The 23,628-nt window shown below is 40.5% G+C and overlaps 1 protein-coding gene across 3 annotated transcripts in view; it reads right to left on the bottom strand.

The window, feature by feature from the left end:
* STARD13 (StAR related lipid transfer domain containing 13) overlaps positions 1–23,628 on the bottom strand; it is a 312,386-nt gene that overhangs the window by 118,532 nt on the left and 170,226 nt on the right. The window contains exon 1 of one of the 3 annotated variants that reach the window (XM_026843976.1): positions 4,094–4,457. The exons of the other annotated variants lie outside the window; for them this stretch is intronic. Coding sequence (XP_026699777.1) covers positions 4,094–4,262 — 169 coding nt within the window. The 5' untranslated portion in view covers positions 4,263–4,457. Of the gene's footprint in view, positions 1–4,093; positions 4,458–23,628 lie in introns of those variants that run through there. 3 annotated transcript variants of the gene reach the window in all.

Genomic DNA, 23,628 nt, shown 5'->3' on the forward strand with positions numbered 1-23,628 from the left:
AAGAAGGATTGAACATGTTGAACTAGCTCCAAGGGAAGACTATAGACAGAAAAGTGCATTTGTTTCTTCCTCTAACGCACACTCAAATCAGAAAAACGCAGGTGACACAAATGTAACTACATAAAACATCTGCTCTGTGTTGAACAGAGAGTTAGCCTTGAAAAATTAAAGTCTGCTTTGAGATTGCTCCATTGAACAATTCTCTTCAACTGTTCTTGCCTGTGAACATAAACCGCGACAAATCACAGAGTGTTACTCACTGTGGGCAGGAATTTACTCACTGAGAATAGGAATTTGTCTTATTGTAATTTGTTTCTTCATATTATTTTCTTACTGAAAGTGCAGTCTAAGAATCAAATTCTACTGTAGAAGAATGGGGACATTTCTTTACCAGTGACACCTAGCTGTGCTGGGGCAGATGTAGCTTCATTCACCTTGACTTACACTCTACTTGTGCTGCACAGTCAATTTAAGATTTTCTGAGTATGGCCTTAATTCCTCATTAATTTTTACCTACAGCTACTTTTTATATTTTCTGTTCTGCACTGAATTTAGCCATGTACTGTAAAAGAAATAACAACTTTATGACTCATGTATTATAAATTCTTGAAAGTCACCACCTTATTTATTTAAAGCAAACATGAGTAATCATTAATGAATTCTCATACAGTTACTGCATACACAGTTTGAATAAATACCTCAGACCAAGCATGCTACACCCTGTTCCTTTATGCTGAGGCATGTGTCCCCTTCAGCATGGAAACTAACGGGCTTATGGGGGAAAGGGAATCATCAAAAGATCACATTTTGAAAATACCTATTTAATATCAGACAGATAATTACTACTCACATTCACAGGCCACCACATAATTCTGCCTCAAGGAGTTGGTGGTGTACATAAACCAAATATTTAGGACTTTCAAAGTATGATCTGATTAAAATAACAGTCTAGTTCCTTTCATTTCCCTTGTGGTGGTTTTCTTTTTAGAAATGATTAAATAGCATAATTCCTCTAATGATTCATTTAGTTTATTTTTAACTAACACCAAAGGAAAATACAAAGGAAAGCTTCTTCAGCAAACATGTTTTCAAAAAAGGAAGAAAAGCTGCATTGCAAAATATGATAAAGTAATTTAGCATCATTTAGAGTAGTACATGCAGCTAATGACTGAAAAGATAGCAGTATATGCAACACTTTGTACTACACTGAACTAGTGAACTAGGTTCCTATCCTGGAATGGAAGCTTTGACTCCTTTACACACTGTAGATTGGATACACTGTGATTTTGTGAATCACTAAGGAAAAATATCCCTGATGTAAAATCTTCAGTGTTTCCTACAGTGTGGATGTCTCCAGTCTGAAAATCAGCAGCTGAAAAATATCTGCGCAAAAAGTAGAGAGCAGGTATTTGAACAAGCCCTAAGGCAACGTAGCACTTAAACATGTGGCAGATCTGTTTTCAGCAAAGCAATTAACCAGGCAGGATTCACTGTTCCAGCAATATTAAAATGCAGGCTGGATGTTTTTCTAAACATATGCTATAATTAAAATTATGAGATTGGGGAGGTGCTAACGCCAAAATTGGGCTAGGAGGTTTCAAATACATTGTCTTAATGGCCTTAAAACATATGATTCAAGGACATACAAATTCAAGGAGACTAAACCATGATTTACATGCTTTACTCAACTGGGTGACTGAAAGCAAGTTTTGGTTGTCATCCTGCACCTCATGATTTACTTTTCAATACACCCTCAATAAGTTGCTCTGTGGCACTCCATTAGTAACAGATCCCATTTGCCAGTGGTTTAAAACTCACTAACCTCTAAAGGGACCAACTGATACCTCCATCCATATTACCAGAATTTTCCAGTACACTCTGGAACTGGGACTGGAACTGGGACTGACTGCAGTACCCTCACACTGCTTACAGTCTGAACAAGGCAAGAATGGAAGGTGACATGCTGACCCAGCAAAACCTGGTGAAAGATTATGTGTCTAGGGTTTTCATCCACAGTGTAAACTGGAGGTTTCAGATTGAGTTATACTAGCTAGACTTAGCTTTTTTGGTATTGCTAACACAGCTATTTGTATCAAAAGTATTAGTCATTGCTTGGGGCACTGCAAAAAAAATGTGTACCTTGCCTATGGTTTTGCGCTAGATGTGGGTATTCCTATACATGGGCTCATATAGAGACATTTGCAAATGTAATAGGCAATTTGTCTATTTGCAAATGTAATTTCATTATTGCTAATGAACTGACAACCAACAGTGGACTCTGACCCCAGTTCTCCATCAATAAAAGTGAAGCAACAGTGTATTCTTAGTGATCTGAAATACACAAGTGGTTCATATACTGAACTGTAACATGTATTACATCATCAAGGCGCTATACAAATATGATTTCCCACAGCTCTGTGCAGGACAAGTTGAAAACTGTGGCAAGAGGAGCAGAGCTCATGCACCATAGACAGATCATCCACGCAACAAGCTGCAGGAGGGAAAGGTATAACTCGGAAACTCCTCCCTGTCCCACCAGGCAGCCTCTCAAACCCCTTGGAACCGCTGGGTGGCTTTGGCAGCCCTGGCTGTCCCGGACAGCTGATGGGTTACGGGTTACAAGAGCTGCACCATGACAGGTAGACAGGTGTGTTAATCCACCTCATCTGCAGATGCTGCTTGAAAATTAAGTTGGTACTAACACTGCACCCAAAACATTTTCAAATAAACATGGAGAGAAACAAATTGCTCTTTCTTTCCATTCAATCCAGGCTGTACACTGGGTACACAGAATGACATAATATCCTTCCTGAAATTAGAGCTGCAGTGAGGACCAGTATCCTTCAAACATGACCAGTTCCTGAGACCTTGCAAACAACTGCTTTTTTCCTAATTGCTACAGAAACTTTTTCATTTTTTTTCAAAGCTGGCCAAAGAATTATGCATTGTTTTCTTTATAAACACAATAAAGGTTTTATCACTATATCCCTGCACTTCTGCCAGAGTTTGACAGCCATGGATATAAAGAATCTTACTGGAAAGCAATACAGAATTAGCCACTCCATTCAACCACTGCTGGTCAGAAGCTCACACCAGTTTCTGTGATATTTGCCAGATATGACAGTAAACATTGTTAACTCAATGCCTGCCCATAATTAGCAGAACCAAACATCTTTTTGCAAGCTGTCAAAAAAGTGACTGTTATCTTCAGGATTTATTTTATTTTTATGGCAAATACATGACATACACTTTTTCTGCATGTAGGACCACATCCACTTTGGAAATTGGTATTCCTGGAAACAGGATGCTACACACAACTATGATCAGTACAAAACTATGTATGGATGTGCTTTTTAATCTGGAAAAATCTGTACAGTTGGCTTTTACATTTTTATCTTTGCATTAGCGGTTCTGAAGATGATTTTAAATTGCACTCACGGGCCAAAGGATTTGTTCTGAGGCCAATCTGCATTTAGCTTTAGTGCCATAGATATATATTCAGAAAACAAAATCAATACATCTGTAATGAGTGCCTAGATAACTGCATAAGCAGCTGCAGAAAGCCAAGTCAGCAATTATTTTTAAGGACATGTGACAAGTTTTCTAATCCTCTGACAGTTACACATGCTTGTTTCCAAAGGATGTTATCCCAGCTGCCTTCCTCGAGCTGCTCTGGGCTTCTGCTTTGTTTTTAACTGGATGATCATCCATTCTCTCTCTGTACTTTACCACAGGCAGGTTTTACCTGTAGCAATCAGAGCAGATGTAATGATGCCAGTAACTTACTGCTCTGCCAGTCAGAAAAATGAACTTCAGCACCTAAGTCACTGCATAGTTTATCATTAAAAGATAATTTAGTTAAATAGCTAAACATGCACCAGTGTTTGTCTCTTGGTTCTTGGGGTATGTGTGCATGTGTAGAAACAGAAAAGTATGAATGACTATTTCAAACTCTGACTCTAGCCAGATTAGTTCAGAATAGAGACAGGGAAAGAGCCTGAAATATGAGGCATTAAAACCTGTTCTACGGAAGAGGGGACCTGCAGACCCCGTGACGACGCCAGGCTAGGGGGGGCTTCTGCCAGAAACTCACCTTGCTGAATCTTCGTCAGTAGCTGGTGACGGGCGAGAATCCTGCTCATCCTGTAGGGAGGGCGCCTGGCGGTTTGATCGTATCGCAAGTACATCTCCTGGCCCTCAGGTGACACCGAGTTTAGGTAGTAACAGCCGGTGCCTGAAGTCCTGGGCACCTGCTTAAACATCTCTGCTCCTTTAAAATCACTCCGTCCGTCTCCGCTGTGGCTACTCCAGATTATAATCAGGGTAATGAAAGGAGGGAGGCAACAAGCCCTAGGGAGCTGAAAAGAGCAAGCGCTTTAAAAGAAAAAGGAGTGCCAAAAGCTACAACTCAGGATTCCTGCTTCTCCCACATGATCCGCACGGGCCAATCGCTCCGAGCCCAGGCAGTGGAAGTGCAGCCTGCCGGAGCGGGACAGGCAGCCTGCCCCAGCCCCCGCAGCCCCCCGGCCGGCCGCAGCTCACCCCGCACCGAGGGGCTGCAGCGGGCCGCTTCTGAAAGCGAAGAGGAAAATCTGAAGACGCTTAGGCATGCCTGGCTTAGAGTATGCCTCTGCTCCACGTCGCCCAGCTGTCGTCTCATCCCTGGAGAAGATGCCCCTTCTAGTTTTCTTTTTAAAAATCATACTCCTGTTTGCCAAGAAAAAGTCCGTTTACGGAAGGGCTGTCTGAATCCCCAAAACCGCACGGTACAACGAGCGATGGAACAAATGAAGCCCTTGGGACGAAAAAAGAATCAACAACGCCTAGGAGGAAGCACTGAGAAGTGAACAAAACCCAAGAGTCCAAGTTACCCAGAACTGGGCACACCCTGGAAGAGGGGAAGGTGACGGAGAGATTCTCTGTTCTTCAGGTTCCCCACCATAACTTCTTTTGCTTTTTTTAACAGAGTGGCATCTGTTTTCATTCAGTCTTACATATCAACCACTGACTTTGCAAAACATGCCATTTCTTTAGTTAATCAAATGGAAGCAGAACATTGGCATTTTTATCAGCAGGCAGGGATCAAATCTGAGTAAAAAGATACTGAAAATGCCCTCTTAGTATGCCTGTCAAATAATTTTCCACTACATTTTAAAATGCCAATATTTTGGTTTAATACGCCCCTAACATGAGCTGATTTCTAAGGGAGCAAAGGTCCTGTCAAGGAGTTTTGTGATCAAGACAGTTTGCGATATGAGCACCACTGGCCCACAGGAAGCAATCGCACAGCCCTGGAGATCATAGTGTCACAAAACTAGAAATGATGGCAACTCAGAAGGCTCTTCCACCCACCCAGCTGAACAGGCTCCTGCCAAAACCCATGTGCAGGCAGCAGGGGAGGGGAAGGCAGATGTGAGGCAGTGGGGTGGCAGCCAGCACGGATCCTGCACAGCTCAGGAACCATGCCCACCTCCCAGATTCATGCCTCTTCCCATAGGCCAGTGTCAAGCTCGGTGATAGGGAGCCAACAGAGCTGCTGGAGTGGCTGCAAGCCCCAGGCAGGAAGGCCTCAACCCTCATCCCAACCCATGGGGGATCTTGACCTTCCCAGACTCCACTTGGACATCTACCTGCAGTGACATCATTGTCTGTGTCCTGTTCTTTGGCTTCAAGGCCAACAATATGTCATGCCTTTGTACAGTGGAGCTCTCCTCCCACCCCCCAGCCTGGATGAGGCCACCCACCAGGGCAGAGCCGTGGGCTGGAATTGCCTGGGACCTGCCTGCTGCAAAGGACAGGGTCAGGCTAGCTTGCAAGGGCAACCTAAATGTGAGAGGGGAAAGGACAGTTGTCTCATTCACAATTATTCATTAAAATTGCGCTCTGTGCAAACCCCTTAGGGCAGAGTTTTACTGCGATGCAATCTGTTCTCATTACACCTTATGAATTTTTTTCCTAATTAACATGGGACTTTTGCAGTGACATAAACCAGAGAAATATAATTCTGGGTACTAGAAATACCAAAAAAAAAAAAAGAATGCTCTAGACTGAAAGCCTCCATTTCCTATTATTACCATCCACAGCACCTGCAAGTCCTTGATGGTTTTAACTCCAGGCATGGCTGTACAGTCTAGACTCTCAGCAGGGATGTCAAACTCAAGACAAAAGAGGTGGCACCACTACCATCCATACTCCCAAACAGGGCTGGTCACTGGCAGCCAGGGAGTGGGAATGACCAGTCTCTGCCCTGCCTTGCTGTGCAAAGCAGAGAGGAAGGATTGCCATGCAGGTATGAGTGAAGAGAGCCTAAGCAGCAGGGAAGGGATCGTTTCCATTCTCATCCCAACTTGCCAAGTCAGTGTATCAGTCACTCAGCTGCTATCTTTTCAAGAATAAATATTCCAGAGACTCTCAAGTGTCAATGATGTGCACAGTATTTATCCATGGAGACATTACCACCATGAGGGCAAATTCTTACTTGATTTATCTACAGTCCTTTGATCTAATTCTACTTATAAAATGCTATTGCTAGTGGAAAAAGCAATTATTAACATTTCACAGCACTCCGTTTAAATTTTCATAGGGATTTCTTTTTCTGTTGGAAAATGCATTGACTTTTTCAGCTAATGGGATTCTGCATTCTTCCTTGAAATATTTCCAAAGACTAGGAAGCAGTTTAATAGAAATATAATGCTCCAAAAGCCAGCCCAAAGAAACAAAAAACAAGGCAAGAGCCTGTGTAAGGTACCGACTAGGGAACAAGTCCATTAAGCTATATGTTTGTAACAGAGAACAAAGCTCCAACTCCATTGCCCCTGTGGCTGCCTGTCCTTGCCACATCCCTGTCAGAGTGTAAGGGACAGGGCACTGTGACCTCCCAGCTTCCCCAGCAGCACATCTCAGTGGTCTTGAAGAGCAGAAAAAGGAGCCTTCATTGCAGGGTGATGACTTTCCCTTCCTCCAGGACACGAGGGTCCAAACACACCTTCAGGGCTGGAGGGCTGCTCCAGGCTCGGCATTGCCGAGTGCTGCCTCTGCCGAGGCTGAATTCTTTGGCTCCAGTCCAGCACTTACATAGTAGTCAAATAAAACAAGAAACAACAAGAGTTAGCTGGTCTCGCGGTATTAATTTGAAAGTTCCTGTGCTTGAAGTTGTGAACAGTGGAGGAAAGTAGTCCTTACTGCATACTTTCAAAATGACTGTCTCCTCATTTGGTGACTGCCTTGACACTCACTGTTTATTTTCAAAAATATGTCATTCAAATGACGAAACCCTTTGGCTGTCAATCTTTCAGACAAAAGTACTACAGAAGTCTCAACTGTTATGTAAGAGTGCTAATTAATATTTCAGTCTCAGTCTACAGACTGTTTCTGGAAGTGAACTTCATGTTAATGCATCTCATAAAAGCACTTCAAAATAAAAGCTTCCCCATGCGTTTTACAAAGGCTGGGGGGGAGCTCCAGCACAAACCTGAAATCGCTGCTTGTCACAACAGCAGCACAGCCTGAGATGGAAACCCAGCCCCATGTTCCCATGCTGTGACTGATCCACGCAGGAGTGGAGATTCCATCATAAAACCACAGCTGGAATTAGTGGGTTTTTATCTGAATCAGAAATGTCCACACTTACATCTATTGTGTAATACCTGCATGTCACATCTGACAATTGGTGATTTGATGGATACTGAAATTTTCTGGAAGATCAGGAATCTTTACTTAAGGGGTTATTAATACAGCACAGCATTACTGACACCTGTGCAGTATTAGCATAATTGACAAAGTCAGTTCAAGGACATGTACTCTTCTCTGTATTCATAGGCAGAACTGCAACACTTCATTTTCCGTTCATTGATTTTTTACATCTCTCTGCCACATTTTTTCCCTGAAATTGCACTTGGTGTGAGAGGGAAAGAATAAACTATTTGCAGAAAAAAAAAAACAAACAAAAAACGCCCCAGGGCTACCCACATATACCAAAGGATCCCAGGCAGTACTTGAGATCTCCTTCCATTTCACTGAGCGTGGGGTACTGTAATCAGCTGCAGAGAGAAGCGCAGTGTACTCCAGAACAGCGCAGTGTACTGCTCAAATATATCTGATAACAAACGATCCAATTATGACCAGCTTTTCTGAGCAAAACAACAATGTGAGTTTCTGTGCACAACTTTGGCCTTAGAGTATTACTTATGCAGGCATGAGCCAACACTATAGGCAGTAGGGCAGTTGAGGGTAAATTGAGATGAACAGCACATTCCCACTTGTATTCCCATATATATATATAAAACAGGACGGCTTATTCACATCTTAAAACGCACCCCTCCTAATTAACTGGGAGATAGGTCCATGACGTCGTACCTGGCACGGAATTCTTCGGGTTTGGATTGAACCTGCAGTTCTCACACTGTAATCAGCCACTTGATCTTCCCGCAGTGACCCATTTCCCTATTATTGTTAGTTGCACTTATCTTGTTATATCACATCTAAAATTAAATGGCAACTTGATGACTTCTCTTCATTTGAAAGCACTGGTGCTATGAGAACAACACAGCTTCCTAACCACTGGAGTAGCACAGTTGTTATTAAGATTAGTGACATGGAGTTAGAAGAGGCCAGAAATTCTTGCTTTCAAGTCACAGAAGAAAAGAATCAGGCATCTGCTTTTAACTTGTTGATTTCTGTATTCCTTTCTATAATTCTGCAGGTAGAATAGTTCAGTTTGCTGGATTATGGCCAAAACACCAATATCCTATATATGCAATATATCCTATATTGGAGTCTTATCCACATTATCCTATCCCCATCCTATCCACACATCTTATATTCCTTACCTGTATCTGCCTTTGCAGATGCCTGCACAGCAGCTCATGTGTTAACAGCAGGCAATTCCTCCATTCTCAAATTTAGGAAGAGAAAAAAGTGATATGCAGGGAACGCAAAGCTGTGTTTGTGATGAAGCTTTCACTTACTTCATATGTTTTGAATCCTATCTTTGGGACCAGGACTTTTAAAAGCAGAAGTTCATTGCCTACTGTTCAGGAAAGATGTTTTATATTTGAATGTAGATGTTTGAGAGCTGAGCTGGGATTACTACAGGCTACAAACTCCTTTATAGAGGGCATGAAACAGCAGGGTCTCCAGAGCAGCCAGAAGTGCTTCCCTCTGGCTCAGTGGCACTTCGACCATGTTTCTGTGGCCATGATGGGGTGCTGAGGCTCTGTAGCTCATCTGGGGCTGCCAGGAATTGATCTGGGGCAAAAGGAAAATAGTTTCTCTGGGATTTCAACATTGTCGGGAAGTGGGATGGAAGCAGCTAATAGCTGCACAGCATTACAACAGAGGATCATTTAACTGGAAAGCCTGATACTGATGTGTTCTGGAGGCAAGTCAGCTGCTATGTCAACTGTCTGATAGTGAGTTGTAAAAATGAGAACTGCTAAGCAAGGCCTTCTCTTATGCATGAACAAGACAGGCTTACAGACACCCTTGATAAACTTCAATCCAGAAAAGGCTTCTGAATAGTACATTATATCCTTTTCCTCTGTTCCAGCACCCCTGTTCCAGCATCAAAGGATTATCTGTTTGCATTTTAAGATCCACATTTTGTGAATAGTACAGCATAAGCAGTATCTCCTTATTACAAAAGTGTTAGCAGCCTGGCCAAACCACAAAAGGCAGCTCTAATACAAGCAGAAGATTAGAAATTATACACAGGCTCAGTACAACAAGAGTAGTGCATTTATGGGCAGGAAGGATGGTAGGGAGAAAAGGGAGGTAACTGCCCCACCAGCTGCTCAGGCAAACTTACAAAAAGAAAGTCACATGCAAAAAGCCAACATGAGGGTCCTCACAAGACAGCTGAAGTGATTCCTCTCATCAGTCCTCCCACAGAGGAGATCAGGGGTGTTAAAATAACAAAATGAGTAGTAAAAGATTTGGAAAAGGCTCCTCCAAGATCCTCTTTCAAGAGATCACAAAGAAGCTCACCTATCAAGGATAAAAAGTAAAAGACCACTTGTGGCTTAATGGCTGCTTAAAGATAAGAAGCAAAATTAGTAATAAATATTCTATGTTCACAATGGGGTGAGGTTACCAGCAGACTCCCACAGAGGTTAGAGCTGGAACCTGTTTTGTCCACTATCCATGCATGATTATTATAAAGGGACGGAGCAGTGAGATGGCAAAATGTAATGACAATACCAAATTAGTCTGGCAGCCAAAATAGAAATTGGTTGGAAACACTGAAGGTTCTTACAATACTGATTGAGAAAGCATTAAAAATGTATCTTAAGAGTAAAGATGTACTGGAGACACCCTAAAGGTACATAGTGCACAGCAATGACATTTAATGGAGCTATTACCACTGAGGAAACAGACATGGATAGGTTTATGAAAATCCAATACAAGCGCTCTGTAGGAACAGAAAAAGCAAAAAGGATTTCAAAACTTTTCTGATAATACTTGAAAGCAAACCAACAAACATTATTATGCTATTACAAAGGTCTGCCCACCACCTGGTAATGCTGGGGTCCTTTCTCACAGTGGATGAAGCTGGGAATGGTAAGTGAAATGATTGTGGGGCAGATACAAAACAAATGAACATAAATATTTCTTCATATTTGTATAGCTGGCCCCTAGAAGCCATTGCTAGAGGATGCTGTGGCTGACAGAAATTAGAAAAGTTAAAAAAAGATTAAGTAAATTCTTGGAAGAAAAATCCAGCAAAGGCCATTAAGCACAAAATTCTAGCTCATGGCCTAGGCCCTCCCTGAACCACATGAACACAAGTAGGCTATACAATGTATACAGCATCACTACACACTTATCCCAGTGATATATTTTTCCCAAAATAGTTGTGTCTGCCTGTTGGCCGACACATGATACTGGGTGGGATGAAGCTGTGGTGTGACCTGGAGTGGCTGGTCTGTATTCTTACATGAGCTAACCAGCCTGTACGCACCCTGTGGACTATGTAAAAGTGGGATCCTAACAGCATTGCTAGTGCATAAATGCATCAAAATAACTTCTCCTGTGGTCTGTGGCTGGAGCCTGCAGAACAGCCAGTATTTCCTTGGGCACAACCTCTCTGTGCCCTCGTTACATTTACAGGTGAAGTGTAACTCAGTGGTCTGCTGGCCACAATGACGGGCTCAGAGGATGTGACTTTCCTGTCCCTTCTGCTCTCCCAGGGGGTTAGAAGGGACTAGGTGCTCCTGACGGGTGGGTAAAGTCATTGGAAGGGGTTGGTTGTTTCGTCCAGTGCCTGGCTGCTAATTTAGGTATTATGGTCTCACTCCTGTTCAGTTTTAAACATCACATTTTTTTTTCAGTCAGAACACACCAGCATATGAATATAAACTCCACTGGCCTCAGCTGAATGCTTCAAAAGCCAAGAATAGCCAGCATCCCGCAGTGTGAACTCCCTGAAGACAGTGGTTCTCAACAGTAAAAAAAAAAAAAAAAAGTTGGATAAAGACTTCAAAATAGAGGTCAAAAGAAAGGAAGACATTTCAGGTGGCAGACTTCCTCTGCCAAAGTATTTGGAGAGTGTTACAACAGGAATGAGCTAAAAGTAGTTTCCATAACTCTTACTGCAGTTCCATCTGCTAAATCTATACCCACGTTCCTAAAACTAAATCCCCAAGGAACTGTGTAAATATATTTAAGTAGTGGTGGGCTAATACGCATCCTAATCTCCCAGTCTCAATAACAAAGTGTTTGGATAACACAGTGATAACATAAGAAAGTGTTTAGATAAACTTAGTTTCTTATGTTATCCAAATACATTGTAAATCCCTACACAGCCCTAGTGCTGATGTCACTCTGAACTACAGGTAAACATTCCTATCTCAGCTGAAGGTTCATGCCTTCACAAACTTCATGTGAGGGCTTTGCTATTTATTTTCTTTTCAACAGGACTCCAGGAGCACGGTGGTGAAATGGGCAAGAGAGGAAATATTCAGGTTTTGATCTGGTTTTCAGAGCGTTTTGTCTTCATCTCTTTGTGCTAGAGAGACAATGCCAAAGTTAGATTTTGTAAAAATTAAAAAAAACAACCCACCAAGACAGAACAGAATAGCTCTTGGGAACAGTATTTCAAACACTTCGGCATGGGAGTAGTGCATGGGAATATGAAATTCTCCAGGCTCCCTGAAATCACTGAATATTCATTGCATGACTTCAGTCTCTGGCCCAGTGAGGCAGATGGACACGACAGTTAGGGCACAGGACTACCTGGCAGTGACTTGCTGTAAGATTTCAAGGAACTTGTGTAACCTGTCTCTGTACCTATTTCTTGACTGATAACAGTAATCTTTGCCCTGCTTAAATATTTTGCTACATATATGTAAAAAAAAAAAAAAAAAGAAATAGAATTTTTTAGAGAGATTCATTTTCATTACAAGCTATATCAATCCAGTGGAGGCAGGCTAAAGTCTACTGTAACTGCATGAACCAAGGAGAAAATACCTTTCAGAATGGTCCCACACCTGTAGTGGGTTCCTGCAGATGAGACATTTATTGCCTAAACTTGTGGAATGCCACAGATTTCCCAATACATTATTAAGTGCATGTTATCAGATCTTATAAATACTGCATAACAAGGATGTAGTGTTTGTACATGTGGCTCGACAGAGCCTAACTGATGCACTAACTGATGAGCTGGGTCTTGACTCTGGGGCTGGACTGCAGCCTAGCACGCAAGGAAGTACTCTGCAGGATGCCTATAAAGGACTGTTCACTAACAGTTAAAGTACCTCCTTTTTTTTCTACCACTGAGACAGCCATCAAGAACAGCAAAGCCATCCCTTTGCTGGTTAGTCTTCCTGGCGAGCCAGAAAGTCTGGGATTTTTGGCTGATGCGTGGTGGAGGTTTAGGCTACAGTGGGATGGGAAGTGTTCCTGGGAAGGATGGCCTCTGCAGAAGCTGATGACCCTTTCTGCCTCTACCTCTCCCATCTCCGTAACAAAGCAAACTGAATTAAGCCTTGTGGCAGCCAGCATCCCTGGTGCAGTGCGGGACCATCTGACCTGACACGTGGCATTACCATGCTTTTGCTGAGAGGGCAAGTGAGGGCACTGAATCCAGCACAGAGCTGAGGTCTGTCCCCATAGCATCTGGGTATGCGCTTGCCCATGCCCTGGAGAACAGGGTGCACACTGGCATTTTCTTCCCTCCCCCAGATCACCAGTTTAGGCATTCCAGAATCAGAGCAAAGGTCCTGCACAGAAAATAGTATGGATCAGCAGTGGATCTGATCACTAGCCCAGCTTTAAGGCTGACCCACCACATCCCTGCAAGTACGACCAACACACTGGCACACTTACTGGGTGCATAATTTCAGCCATACTGGTGCCTAATTAGCAATCTCACAAATAAAGAAGCCAGGGGGAATATGGGACATGCATGTATCACCTATTCCTCACCCGAAGATAGAATTTAGTATAATCTACATCAACTTCTCTGTACAGTACATTAGTTGCCCAGTATGTCTGAAACAGAATGCATGATACTCAGAGCTTTTAATCCCAAATTATGATTTTTCCATATCAGAAGATTTAGGGGTATCAAACGGTTGTATATATATATATATATATATATATATATATATATGTTGTGGGTTTTTTTCTAAAAAAAAAAAACAACAAACAATAATCCCTACCAGACCTTCCACAATAAACCAGCAGTGGAACAGTTTACAATATAAATAGATATTCATTAATTGGACAAGTCCCTACCCAGATTTTGTGTATCTCAGCAATCAACTGCTCTGTGCGTAACTTTAACTTTACATTTCTAGACTCTCTATTTCTTTCTCGCACTCTTTTTTTTTTTTTTCCCTCAGAGTTTGCACTGTGCTATATAGACACCACAGAGCTGATGCGTCTCACTGGAAAAAGCCATTTTGGCCAACAAGCTGCAGGTGCTTTTTTTACAGAGTGAAAGGCTTCTGAAGAGCAGAAGCAATGCAGAGGAAAGGGCTTTCCAGAGCTCCCTTGCCAGTCACCACACTGCACCTCCTGAGAAAGAGCAGGCAGCCTGCCTCCTCTCCTTCCCTACAGCCTGCCTTCTGAAAATGCTTCCTGTGAGCAGGAAGGACCAGAGAGAGCCTAGAACCTGAAGCAATGCAGGCAGCATGAATTATTCTCAAGCAGATGTTCCCTCCTTCTCCCCTCATTCCCCATATCATCTGTACTGCCTTCGAGCATAATCTCTTTCTCCACCTCTCCCTTCTCTAGCTCTATACAACTACACACTCTGCAGATCCTCCTCCCGTCTCAGCAAGCACTTACCAAGACTCCTCTTCTGTCGATTCCCCCTTTGTTCAAAATAAGCAGACCAAGAGAGCTGGTTGATAAGGTCCATATCAGCTGTGAATTTCTTTTCCACTCTCTCAATTCCAGTGTGATGAAAATATTGCAGTGTACCCTCTGTTTATCCTTGCATCCTATCACAACCCTCTACTAGGCTTCCTCCCTGTCCCACTTTCTGAATATACAGCTCTCTTTCAATTCAGCTCCTCAGTGTTCTTCATTTGTTTTTGTCTACTTAAGGTGTTGCTCCATATTTATGGAATGTAGTTTTACTGGAAAAATTCCTTGGCCAAAACCTTCAAAAGGAACTACTCATCTTGGGTCAATTTTCCAAGGCACTTGCAAAGCTCTGACTTTCTGGGAGTGCTAGTTTCCTCAGTCTGAACATAAGACCTCTTTGAAGTATTTCAAGTTGGGCAACTAAAAATTGCAGAACTGAAATTGCACCTGACCTTTGAAAAAGGTTGGTCCTGTTTATGTTTGCCGATCTTTTTTCCTCTTGTTCAATTAGATTTTGACAGGTAAGTGCTGTTCTCAGTTATAAGGACATGTAATTAAGGCAAAACTGGGTCCTGAAAAAAAGATGTTTCCAGACCATGCTGCTGTGGAGGTCTTTTACTCCAAACTAGAATTCACTGATTACCCTGTAAGTGCTCAGGATTTGCACTTCTGTAGCTGAGATCAGAATTGGCTTTAAAGTACTTTGTATGTACTTTGTATTTGGATTGCAAAAGAATAAACCAGACATTCATGCATTTCAGTCTTTATTTTTCCTCCTTTTATGTCCTGGGGAACTTACAACAAAAAACATACTCACTGGTTCCTAATATGTTACCAAACATAATAGGTTGGATGACAAATTAAAACCAAATGGAGTTCTGAACATTTTGCTTTCAAACCACCAGTAACCCCGTATTGCTTTAAAAATAAACTTTGTTCCCACTTTGTTCAGATTAGCGACAGTTCATGTGACAGGGAGGCAACTCTGGCAGTGACACCTGTGAATGATTTGAAAATAACTTTTTTAAATAGCAATTGTGATGTGAGGGATTACACGTCTCCAGAAGATTACAAATGGGAAACAGACTCTGTGGCTCACCAGCTTAGGTGTAGCTCAGCTAGGAAGTGCACAGTCACATAGTAAACCTCCCTTTTACTTTGTTCCTAATTGGCAGCCTTGTTAACAACATTAGCAAAGAACTATTTACTGAAACCTGGAAGCTAAGAGGTCATACCATAAACTTGTCATGTCCTTATTCTCTTTCCTAAGTATCCACTAGCAGCTGTTGTGAAAAAAAAAGATACCTGAGGCTGATGGACTTTTGCTCTGACTGAGGACACCTTACCGAGTACAATAAATATTCACACATCTGGTAACTAACTAGTAGTTTGAAAAGTGAACCTCGAAACACACTTTAAAACATGCAATCTGCATGGCTGTTGCCCTTGTTGCTTAGCTAAACTAGTCAGGGAACACAAAATCACACAGCTTTTATTACGATGAATTCAGTATGTCTTCTAAACACATGTAATTCACAATCTGCCTCCCTAGAATAAACTGGAAATAGAGAAATACATTTATGCAAGGTTCAGATACAATGGCTGGTTGCTGTTGGAATGTGTAGCTTTAAGTGCATGTTCAAGTATCACTGAAGTCACAGATGCCTTGTCAGCTCAATCTCCTGCTTTGCTTACTTGAGCAGGTACCTTAAAATGAATCCAGAGATGTTATAAGCAGCAATCTCTAAAATTAAACTTCTGTAATGCTAGTGGCTCACTGATTTCTGTATCAAATGCACTCAGGTGGTAGCTGAAGAGATGGCTTTTCCCTGCCTGTCACTGATGCAAGCAGGTCTTTGGGGCTGTCACTTGGGTAGGATTATGAAAAGAAATTAGCACCACTGGAGAGCAATTCATCCCCCTTGTCTCACACACCTATTTCAGGATGACAGGACTTACTTTCAGAGGTACCTATTTCTGTCTTGACTGTAAAGGACCTTGTGTGACTAGCTCAAGCCTCTTAGAAGGCATCCCTACTAGACTCACTGCTTTCAAGTCAGGGCAGATGCTTTTCACCCTGTACATTATTTATAACATGAATCAAGACTGTGTGGATAGAGCATAAAATAAAGCATGTACTCTGAGGACTAAACAAAACCTAAGTGGAAAAGGAATGAAGATTTCTTTTCTCAAGTATTTCTGTCAGCTGGTACAGCTTAGCTGACTTGGCTGATACATTCCCATTTTGGGATCCAGCCTTGATCTGGAGATCAAGTTGAAACTGTGCTTCAACAGGGCTGACAGGTACCTCAATGGCTGTGCTGAACACCTCAGGGAAGCCAGGGAAACGCTGACATGGATTGTTTTCACACCTTCATCAGCAAGCCAAGTCTTAGGATGCTGTCCTTGGGATGGATGTCTTTGTCTCTACCATTTCACTATCAGGGTCTTCATAGAGAAAACTGCTACATGCTAAGGGACCCAGGGAAGAACTAAATGTTAACTTTACAAGAAGTACTGTACTGCACAACTTCCTACTGATTATTTCCTACTTATCATGTTATTGCTGACTGTTTCATTCCCCTGAATGTATGTTTTACTCAGGCATCTACTGGCAAAACTAATTGAGAGATGAGTCTTCTGGCACAGAACAATGCCCTCTACTAAAGAAATAAGTAATTAAATAAGAGCATCCATAAATAGAAGGGTCGGAAAAACAAATAGGGGAAAACATGTGGTTTGCAGCATCTCTGCACAATTTGCAGTAGCTAAATGTGGACCCAATTAATGACCTGTTTATTTTCCAAAATTTCAATAAAATGCCTTGGCAAAAACTTAATCTGTCTCTGGAGAACATCTTACTTCCTTCCATATGTTGCCCGATCTGTCACAGCAATAAACTTCTTCCCAGTTTCAAGATCCCTAATGATTGCACCAACTGATGCTTTCTATAAAAGAAAGGATAATGGTTCCAGCCCTCTGAAAGTCATGATCCTCCCTTAAGAGAAAGCAACATGAAGGAGTGAAAGAGCAAGTGAGTGCCCTATGTTATAGCCTCTATTGTGACCTAGAATCCAGAGATTTAAAACAGTTCCTACCCACAATCCATCCCAGCTGTTTTATAATCTCTCTGCATTTGATACTTTCTTTAAAATGCTGCCATGCCATGATTAATGTATATGCCTTGGCTTTGTAACACTTGTCCTGCTGTCCTTGTTGTTTAGGATGACTTCAAAAGAACCAGCTTAGGCTGTTTTGTAATTACGCATGTTTATGGTTTTGTACAAAATAAAACAGATGTTTCAGAGTCAATTTTATTTGGTGGTGTCTTGTCTAATTTAGATTCTGAACTGTATTTGATTTCTATTTGAATCAGATTAGATATAATATCCTCTATTTTATTATAGGCCAGAAATATGGATCTTCTGGTACCGTCATGTTTCTGATGAACTCATGCATCCTACCACACTAATTTAATAGATAATATTTTTGAAAATAATATGCTCTTGGTTTAGAGGTTAAATGTAACAAAACAGATGAGTCTGCACAAGTCAAACACTTAACCACTGAAATTTATGAACTATTTAAGTGCTCTGCTTAATTAAGGCCATAATCAAATTATCAGTTTTGTTCTGAAGTAAAAGCACTTGGAGCTGTTAGGAGCACATAGAAAGAGCAACCGTAATTACCAAAATATTCATTTGCCAAGCTGATGTAAAACTATACACTTCTCACTCTACAAAATATTTAATTTTCAGGAGTGATGGAATGAGTCAGGTCAGGATGATAAAAGCCATTCTTGAACCAGAATCCAGAGCATTTCTGCTGATTTTGGAGAAGTTGCTCTTTACTTTCCTTAATGTAACTGTTAGGAAAAAAAAGGTCCAAATTTTTAACTGATAATGAAACTTTAAGAGTTCTTCCCAGGAAAGAAACTGGGCAAACCCCCAAACACCTCACCATGTGGAGCAAATTCAGGTAGAGGTTCAATATATGTATGTTTGGTTATGCACATTAATGGCAATTACTGACATTTTGAAAGCTGTATCTTTTTGGCTATATAATTTCCCAGTCTTTTCAAAGGTAGCTGAAGGGCTCAATGCTGTCATGGGGCTTTGGAAATCTCAACTGAGAAAAAAAAGAGAAAATATAGTAAAGGTGGATAAAGTAATAAATAATGCAGAAAAGATGAATCAGTTGTAATTTTTACCCCCCTATAATACCAGAAATACAGTGATGTTAAGTAAAATTTTAAAGCTGCAAATTAAAGTTTAAAAACTGAAGAGAAATAATGTGTGCCATGCATTGTTTTTTCTTGAAAGTACTTGATCTGAGTCACTAGTTTTACTATTATACAGAAGTCCTCCTCCCATCTGTTTTCTCGTAACTATCCACTCCTCTCGTGCTTGCCCATATTGTATCATTTTCTTCTACTTCTGCTACTTTATTTAGCGAGCTGCTTTGAAGATGTGCATTTACCTTCTCTCAGACAGTGACTTCCACAAATGCAGAATAATTTGGTTTCCTGAAAAAGGTGATGCCATTTTTTGCTGAAAATCCTCACTTCTCCACATCTATAAAGACACCCCATCCTCTATGACTTTATTTATAATTCAAAACATTTATTACATCAAGGCATAACTATTCTCCATTAAAAGCACTCCTTCCCTAAAGTTCAAGTGAAAATCATATGCATACACAACCCACAGTATTTTAAAGTCACTCATGACTCTTGTTTTGTGCCTTGAGAACAGAGTTCCATATTTGTTTCTGAAGTAGCATTTGCAAGTTGGGATTGCTGCAAAATATTTGCTAAAAAAGAGCGCGGATAGTTCATGGACTTGTCAGAATCCATCTGTTTTAGTCAATTAATGAGTGCATTCCCAGCTGTGGTCTTTCCAACAGCATAAATAAAAAGTTTCTTTCTTACTACAAATCCAATGGCTGAAATCTCCCTGTAAAATTGATTTATTTAGATACAATCTGTCCTTACGTTAGAGACCTCTTAAAATGAGCAAGACCATGAGATGCCAATCGCATATTCTTTCAGCAGTCAACTGACACATAAATGACTCACAGTCTCAAATAATTTACTACAGCATTATAGTGGATAAGCTATGAAACAGCATGCCATTCAGATCAGGATGAGTGGGACTGAGATGGGGAAAGAGAGGTACACTTATCACAGGAATGAAAGGTATATTGAAAATAACCTTAAAGTTGGGACAAAAGCTCGGGTCCTCACTCCTCCATGCAATGAATCCAAAATAAAATAAATGTACACATATATATGCAGGAGGTTCCTAAATCTTTAGTAACCTTTTTTTGTTTTTTTTTTTTGTAATGCCAAGTGTAATTTTCAGTATTTTGACCTAAAGTATCATTCTTAACACTGGTTTTGACTTAACTCTTTCAACTTTCGCTCAAGCTATCCTTTTCCTGGAGCTGGCAGTTACCCTGAATTTATTCTTAAATTACAGCAATGGGAGACCAGATACAAAAATATTTCAAGCTACATCTTTGCTTAGATTCAGACAGATCTACATATGACCTAAGGAGCATTTGAACTATGCTTCTCTGCTGAAGGCAGAATTTCCCCTTAAATTCTTTCTGTAACAAAAGCCATACTCCAGTTCTTTCTTTTTTTTAAGTGCTTCTGTATTAAATGATCTGTGAAGGTTCAGTGTCTTCTGCATCATCACAGCCTGGGACACAAGTCCCTCCTCCCCAGAAAACACACTGAGTGGCTTCTTCAAGCACCAGTGCCATTCATTTAGGTTGAGCAACAGAAGAAACCGATTATCCTCACGTTATTTCAGATCTGTGACACGTAAAATTTGCAAAGTATTGACAGAATTAAGAAAGCTATTTTGGACTTCATTAACTTATCTTGCTGCTAAAGAAATATGGTTTAAACAATTTTTAGCAAAGTATAAATTTCAAATGGTAGTGTCTTTGAAATAGATTAGAAATCAAATTCTTACAGCCTAAAGAAACACAATCTTTACAACAAGTTTCAGTGCCTCCTCTTCCACTATAATACAGCATGTTGCTGGATCTGTAAAAATTATTTCTGGATGCAAAAACTTTTCTACATACTTAGTGTTCAACAGCAACAGAGAATAATCAGTATCTCAATGAAATCTGTTGAAACACAGTTCACTCTGATGACTATACACAGCAGAGTATGTTTTAGTTTTGCTTGGCATGTTAGCTGAAAATATCTCAGTTTTTTAATTCTCATTAATTTTGGTCTACGTTGCTAAGTGTAGTAATTGCTGGAAGTAATTTCAGGACTTTACACCAAAGGATGGAGAGTCTGTTTGTACATACTGCTCCAGACTAGCACCCTGCATGCAAGAGAGGCCACATCTGCACTTCATAGTTCTGGACTTCATGTGATTACTTTGGGAGACAAGCACATACTTTTTGGCATGTTTTCTTGCTTTTCATAACCCAAATAATATAAGAAAGAGCTGTGTCACAGTCCCTCAGTTTGGTGGTTTTATAGCATTAAACTGTGGACATGTGTTACATACCTCTGCATGTAGCACTGGGGCATGTTGAGGTGATTTAGTCTAGTGAGCTGAGTACAACTTCCACAAACTCTACTGTAATTAAATGTGATTAAGTCCTGCTGCAAAAGCACAGAAAATAAGACTTCTGGATCACACTCTACCCTTGAGGGACTTAGTATGCCTTCTTGCATTACCTTAATAAAACTGGTTGTTGTGCCTAGTATTGTGCAATGCATGTTGTGTATACATACTGATTGATAATACTGTATGTAAATTACTGCCCTCTACTGGAAGGATGGGCAGAGTATTTCAAATGAAATTGATTATTACATAAATCAATTAAATTGATTTTTGAAGTTTGGGGTTTTTTGGAACCAAGTTCCATGAACTGCAGATGTTCCTGATCCCTTCTTGTACCACAGCTACTAGCACTCATATCTGTGTGCACAGAGTCTTTGCTTATTTGCAGTATAAACTGCACCAGGATGGTCTGGTTGCCAAAATATTTTCATTTTTGAACGGTAAACAGGACATCCAAGGGACTACAGAAGTGCAGTCTTCTTGTGGATGCTCTAATATCAGTCAAAGAACCTTCTAAGTCTGTAATAATCAAAAGAAACCATAACAAATTCTTTATTAATTGAAAATAATATTCCCAAAATAGATTTTGAAGAACCATAAGACAGGCATCACTCCTTTAAAATCATGAGGCTGGCTTAAAACTATGACACTACAAAATATGTATTTTTTTGTTTTGTGTCTTTTCAGACTCTGAAGTTCACATTTTCAAGCTTTTCTTTTCAAATTTGCTATTAAAGTATGCTTCAGTTAAAGTGAAAGCTCTGTTTCTTGATGAATTGTGGCTTGAGGAGATGATTTTTAAAGGAATTATGATATATAGCAGCACAGGCATTGGCGACACTATGCCAGAAATACAAAAGAAATCAGGAAGAGCAAGACAGAACATCTGTCTCACAAGAAATGCACGAAATACAAAATACAAGAAGACAAAAGTAAGTGAAACCACTGCCATGAATTAAGGCCATTAGCTGGCAAGTATTGCACAGGTCAAATTGTTAAGTCATCCAACTTTTCTGAATCCTTAAACACATTACAATGTGGGACACTTTTGAAGAGGTTTTATCATTCAAACAAGAACACGATAACACAAAATTCAGAATTGAGACTTCACTGATTCCAGAAAATAAACACCACATTCTACTGTAGCCGGGAAAGCAGAAGAGTTGGAGTCCAGTCTCCAGGGCCCTACCAAGTCCAGAAATTTCCCATGTTTAGGAATTTGCTGGCCAGCCACCAACAAGGTTGTACTGATGGGAATTACTATGGTGTTCACTTATGAGCTAAAAGTTTATTGTGGATATAAATGTTCTATATAAATGTTCTAATGCAGTTATTCTTATAAATAAAGTCACTCGTGTGGGGATCTGGAAAGTGGTCTGTAGGATTACAGTCTTACGAATAAATACAAAACACCTAATAGGAAATAACTGAGAAGATACATAATTTCATATGCCATGACTGGTATTAAGAAGCAATCTTGGGATGGAAAAACATCATTACAGTTTAATGTCAGACCAATAAGTTAAGTGTATCAGTCTTTATGAGCTCCTATATATCATAGAAGAATATGAGTACCAATAAACACATCTATCTAAACGTACAGGAACTTAAACAATATTGTATTATATATAGTGTTTCTGGAAAAATAGTACTATGATTTGTTTCCAATATTATGGTCTGCAAGCATCAGCAATAATTAGGATGCTTACAGGAATTCTCCATAAAGGCATGGTGTAGCATACTGACAAGGTATCAGCCTTCTTCTAGTCACATAGGAAACATTTACAGGTGGAATGAACTGAGGCCATGTATACATGCTGTGAAATAAGGAGAAATATTTGTTTACTGAGAACTGAAAGAACCTCATGGATGCTCAAGGAACCACGCAAAGTCAATAGCAAAAAAAAAAAAAAAGTTCTACTATAAAAAGGACTGACACATCATAACTTTCTAGAAAAATAATACTTTCTGAAGATTAATCGTGTCATTGAAATCAGTGAACAGCCAAGCTCCAGAAAGAAGGAGACCTATCAAGAATCTTTTCTAAATAGCTATCAAACAGAAACTGATTCAAATGGTATCCAGTTCTATTACCAGCACCAATTTCCCATTTTATCAGCAGAGTTTTGTATCTCATAATGTTAGGAAATAATCAAAACTGAATTTCTCTTAGGAAAATAATCTCTGATATAGCTCTCTGATGGAAGTGGGACTTATTCAAATACAGAATTTATGTATTAAATGTAAAACGAGAAGATGAACGTTGTTGTCGCCCCCGGAACCTCTGCTGCTCCTCCACAGTCACTCAAAATCTTACAGGGAAAACAGCAGCAGAACCACAGGAGTGGATATGAGAAAATTACAACTTTGTCTGGACTTTGAGACAGTGGGGAGTCCTCCATCACCCCCCTCCACAGTCTCATGCTGATACAGAAATACTTGGCAGGTCAAGCATATTGGTATTTTTGTCATTGTATTTCTGGAATTGACTTCTTGTTGCTGAGGGTCATGAGAACCCGGCAGCACCAGAACAATGGTGGTATTTTGCCACCATTGCCCCTTTTTCAGATTCGAACCAGTGGTCTTCAGGGAATGTCTAAGGAAGGAGACAGACATTACAGAATACTGACATAACGTGCATGCAAAGAAGACTATCTATATACTTTAAAGAAGTTCACCTAAAAACCCCTCCTAACATTACTATATAATATACAGTATG

This window comes from Athene cunicularia (assembly GCF_003259725.1).
Source record: "Athene cunicularia isolate RWA chromosome 1 unlocalized genomic scaffold, athCun1 chr1_part1, whole genome shotgun sequence".
Lineage (NCBI taxonomy): Eukaryota > Metazoa > Chordata > Aves > Strigiformes > Strigidae > Athene > Athene cunicularia.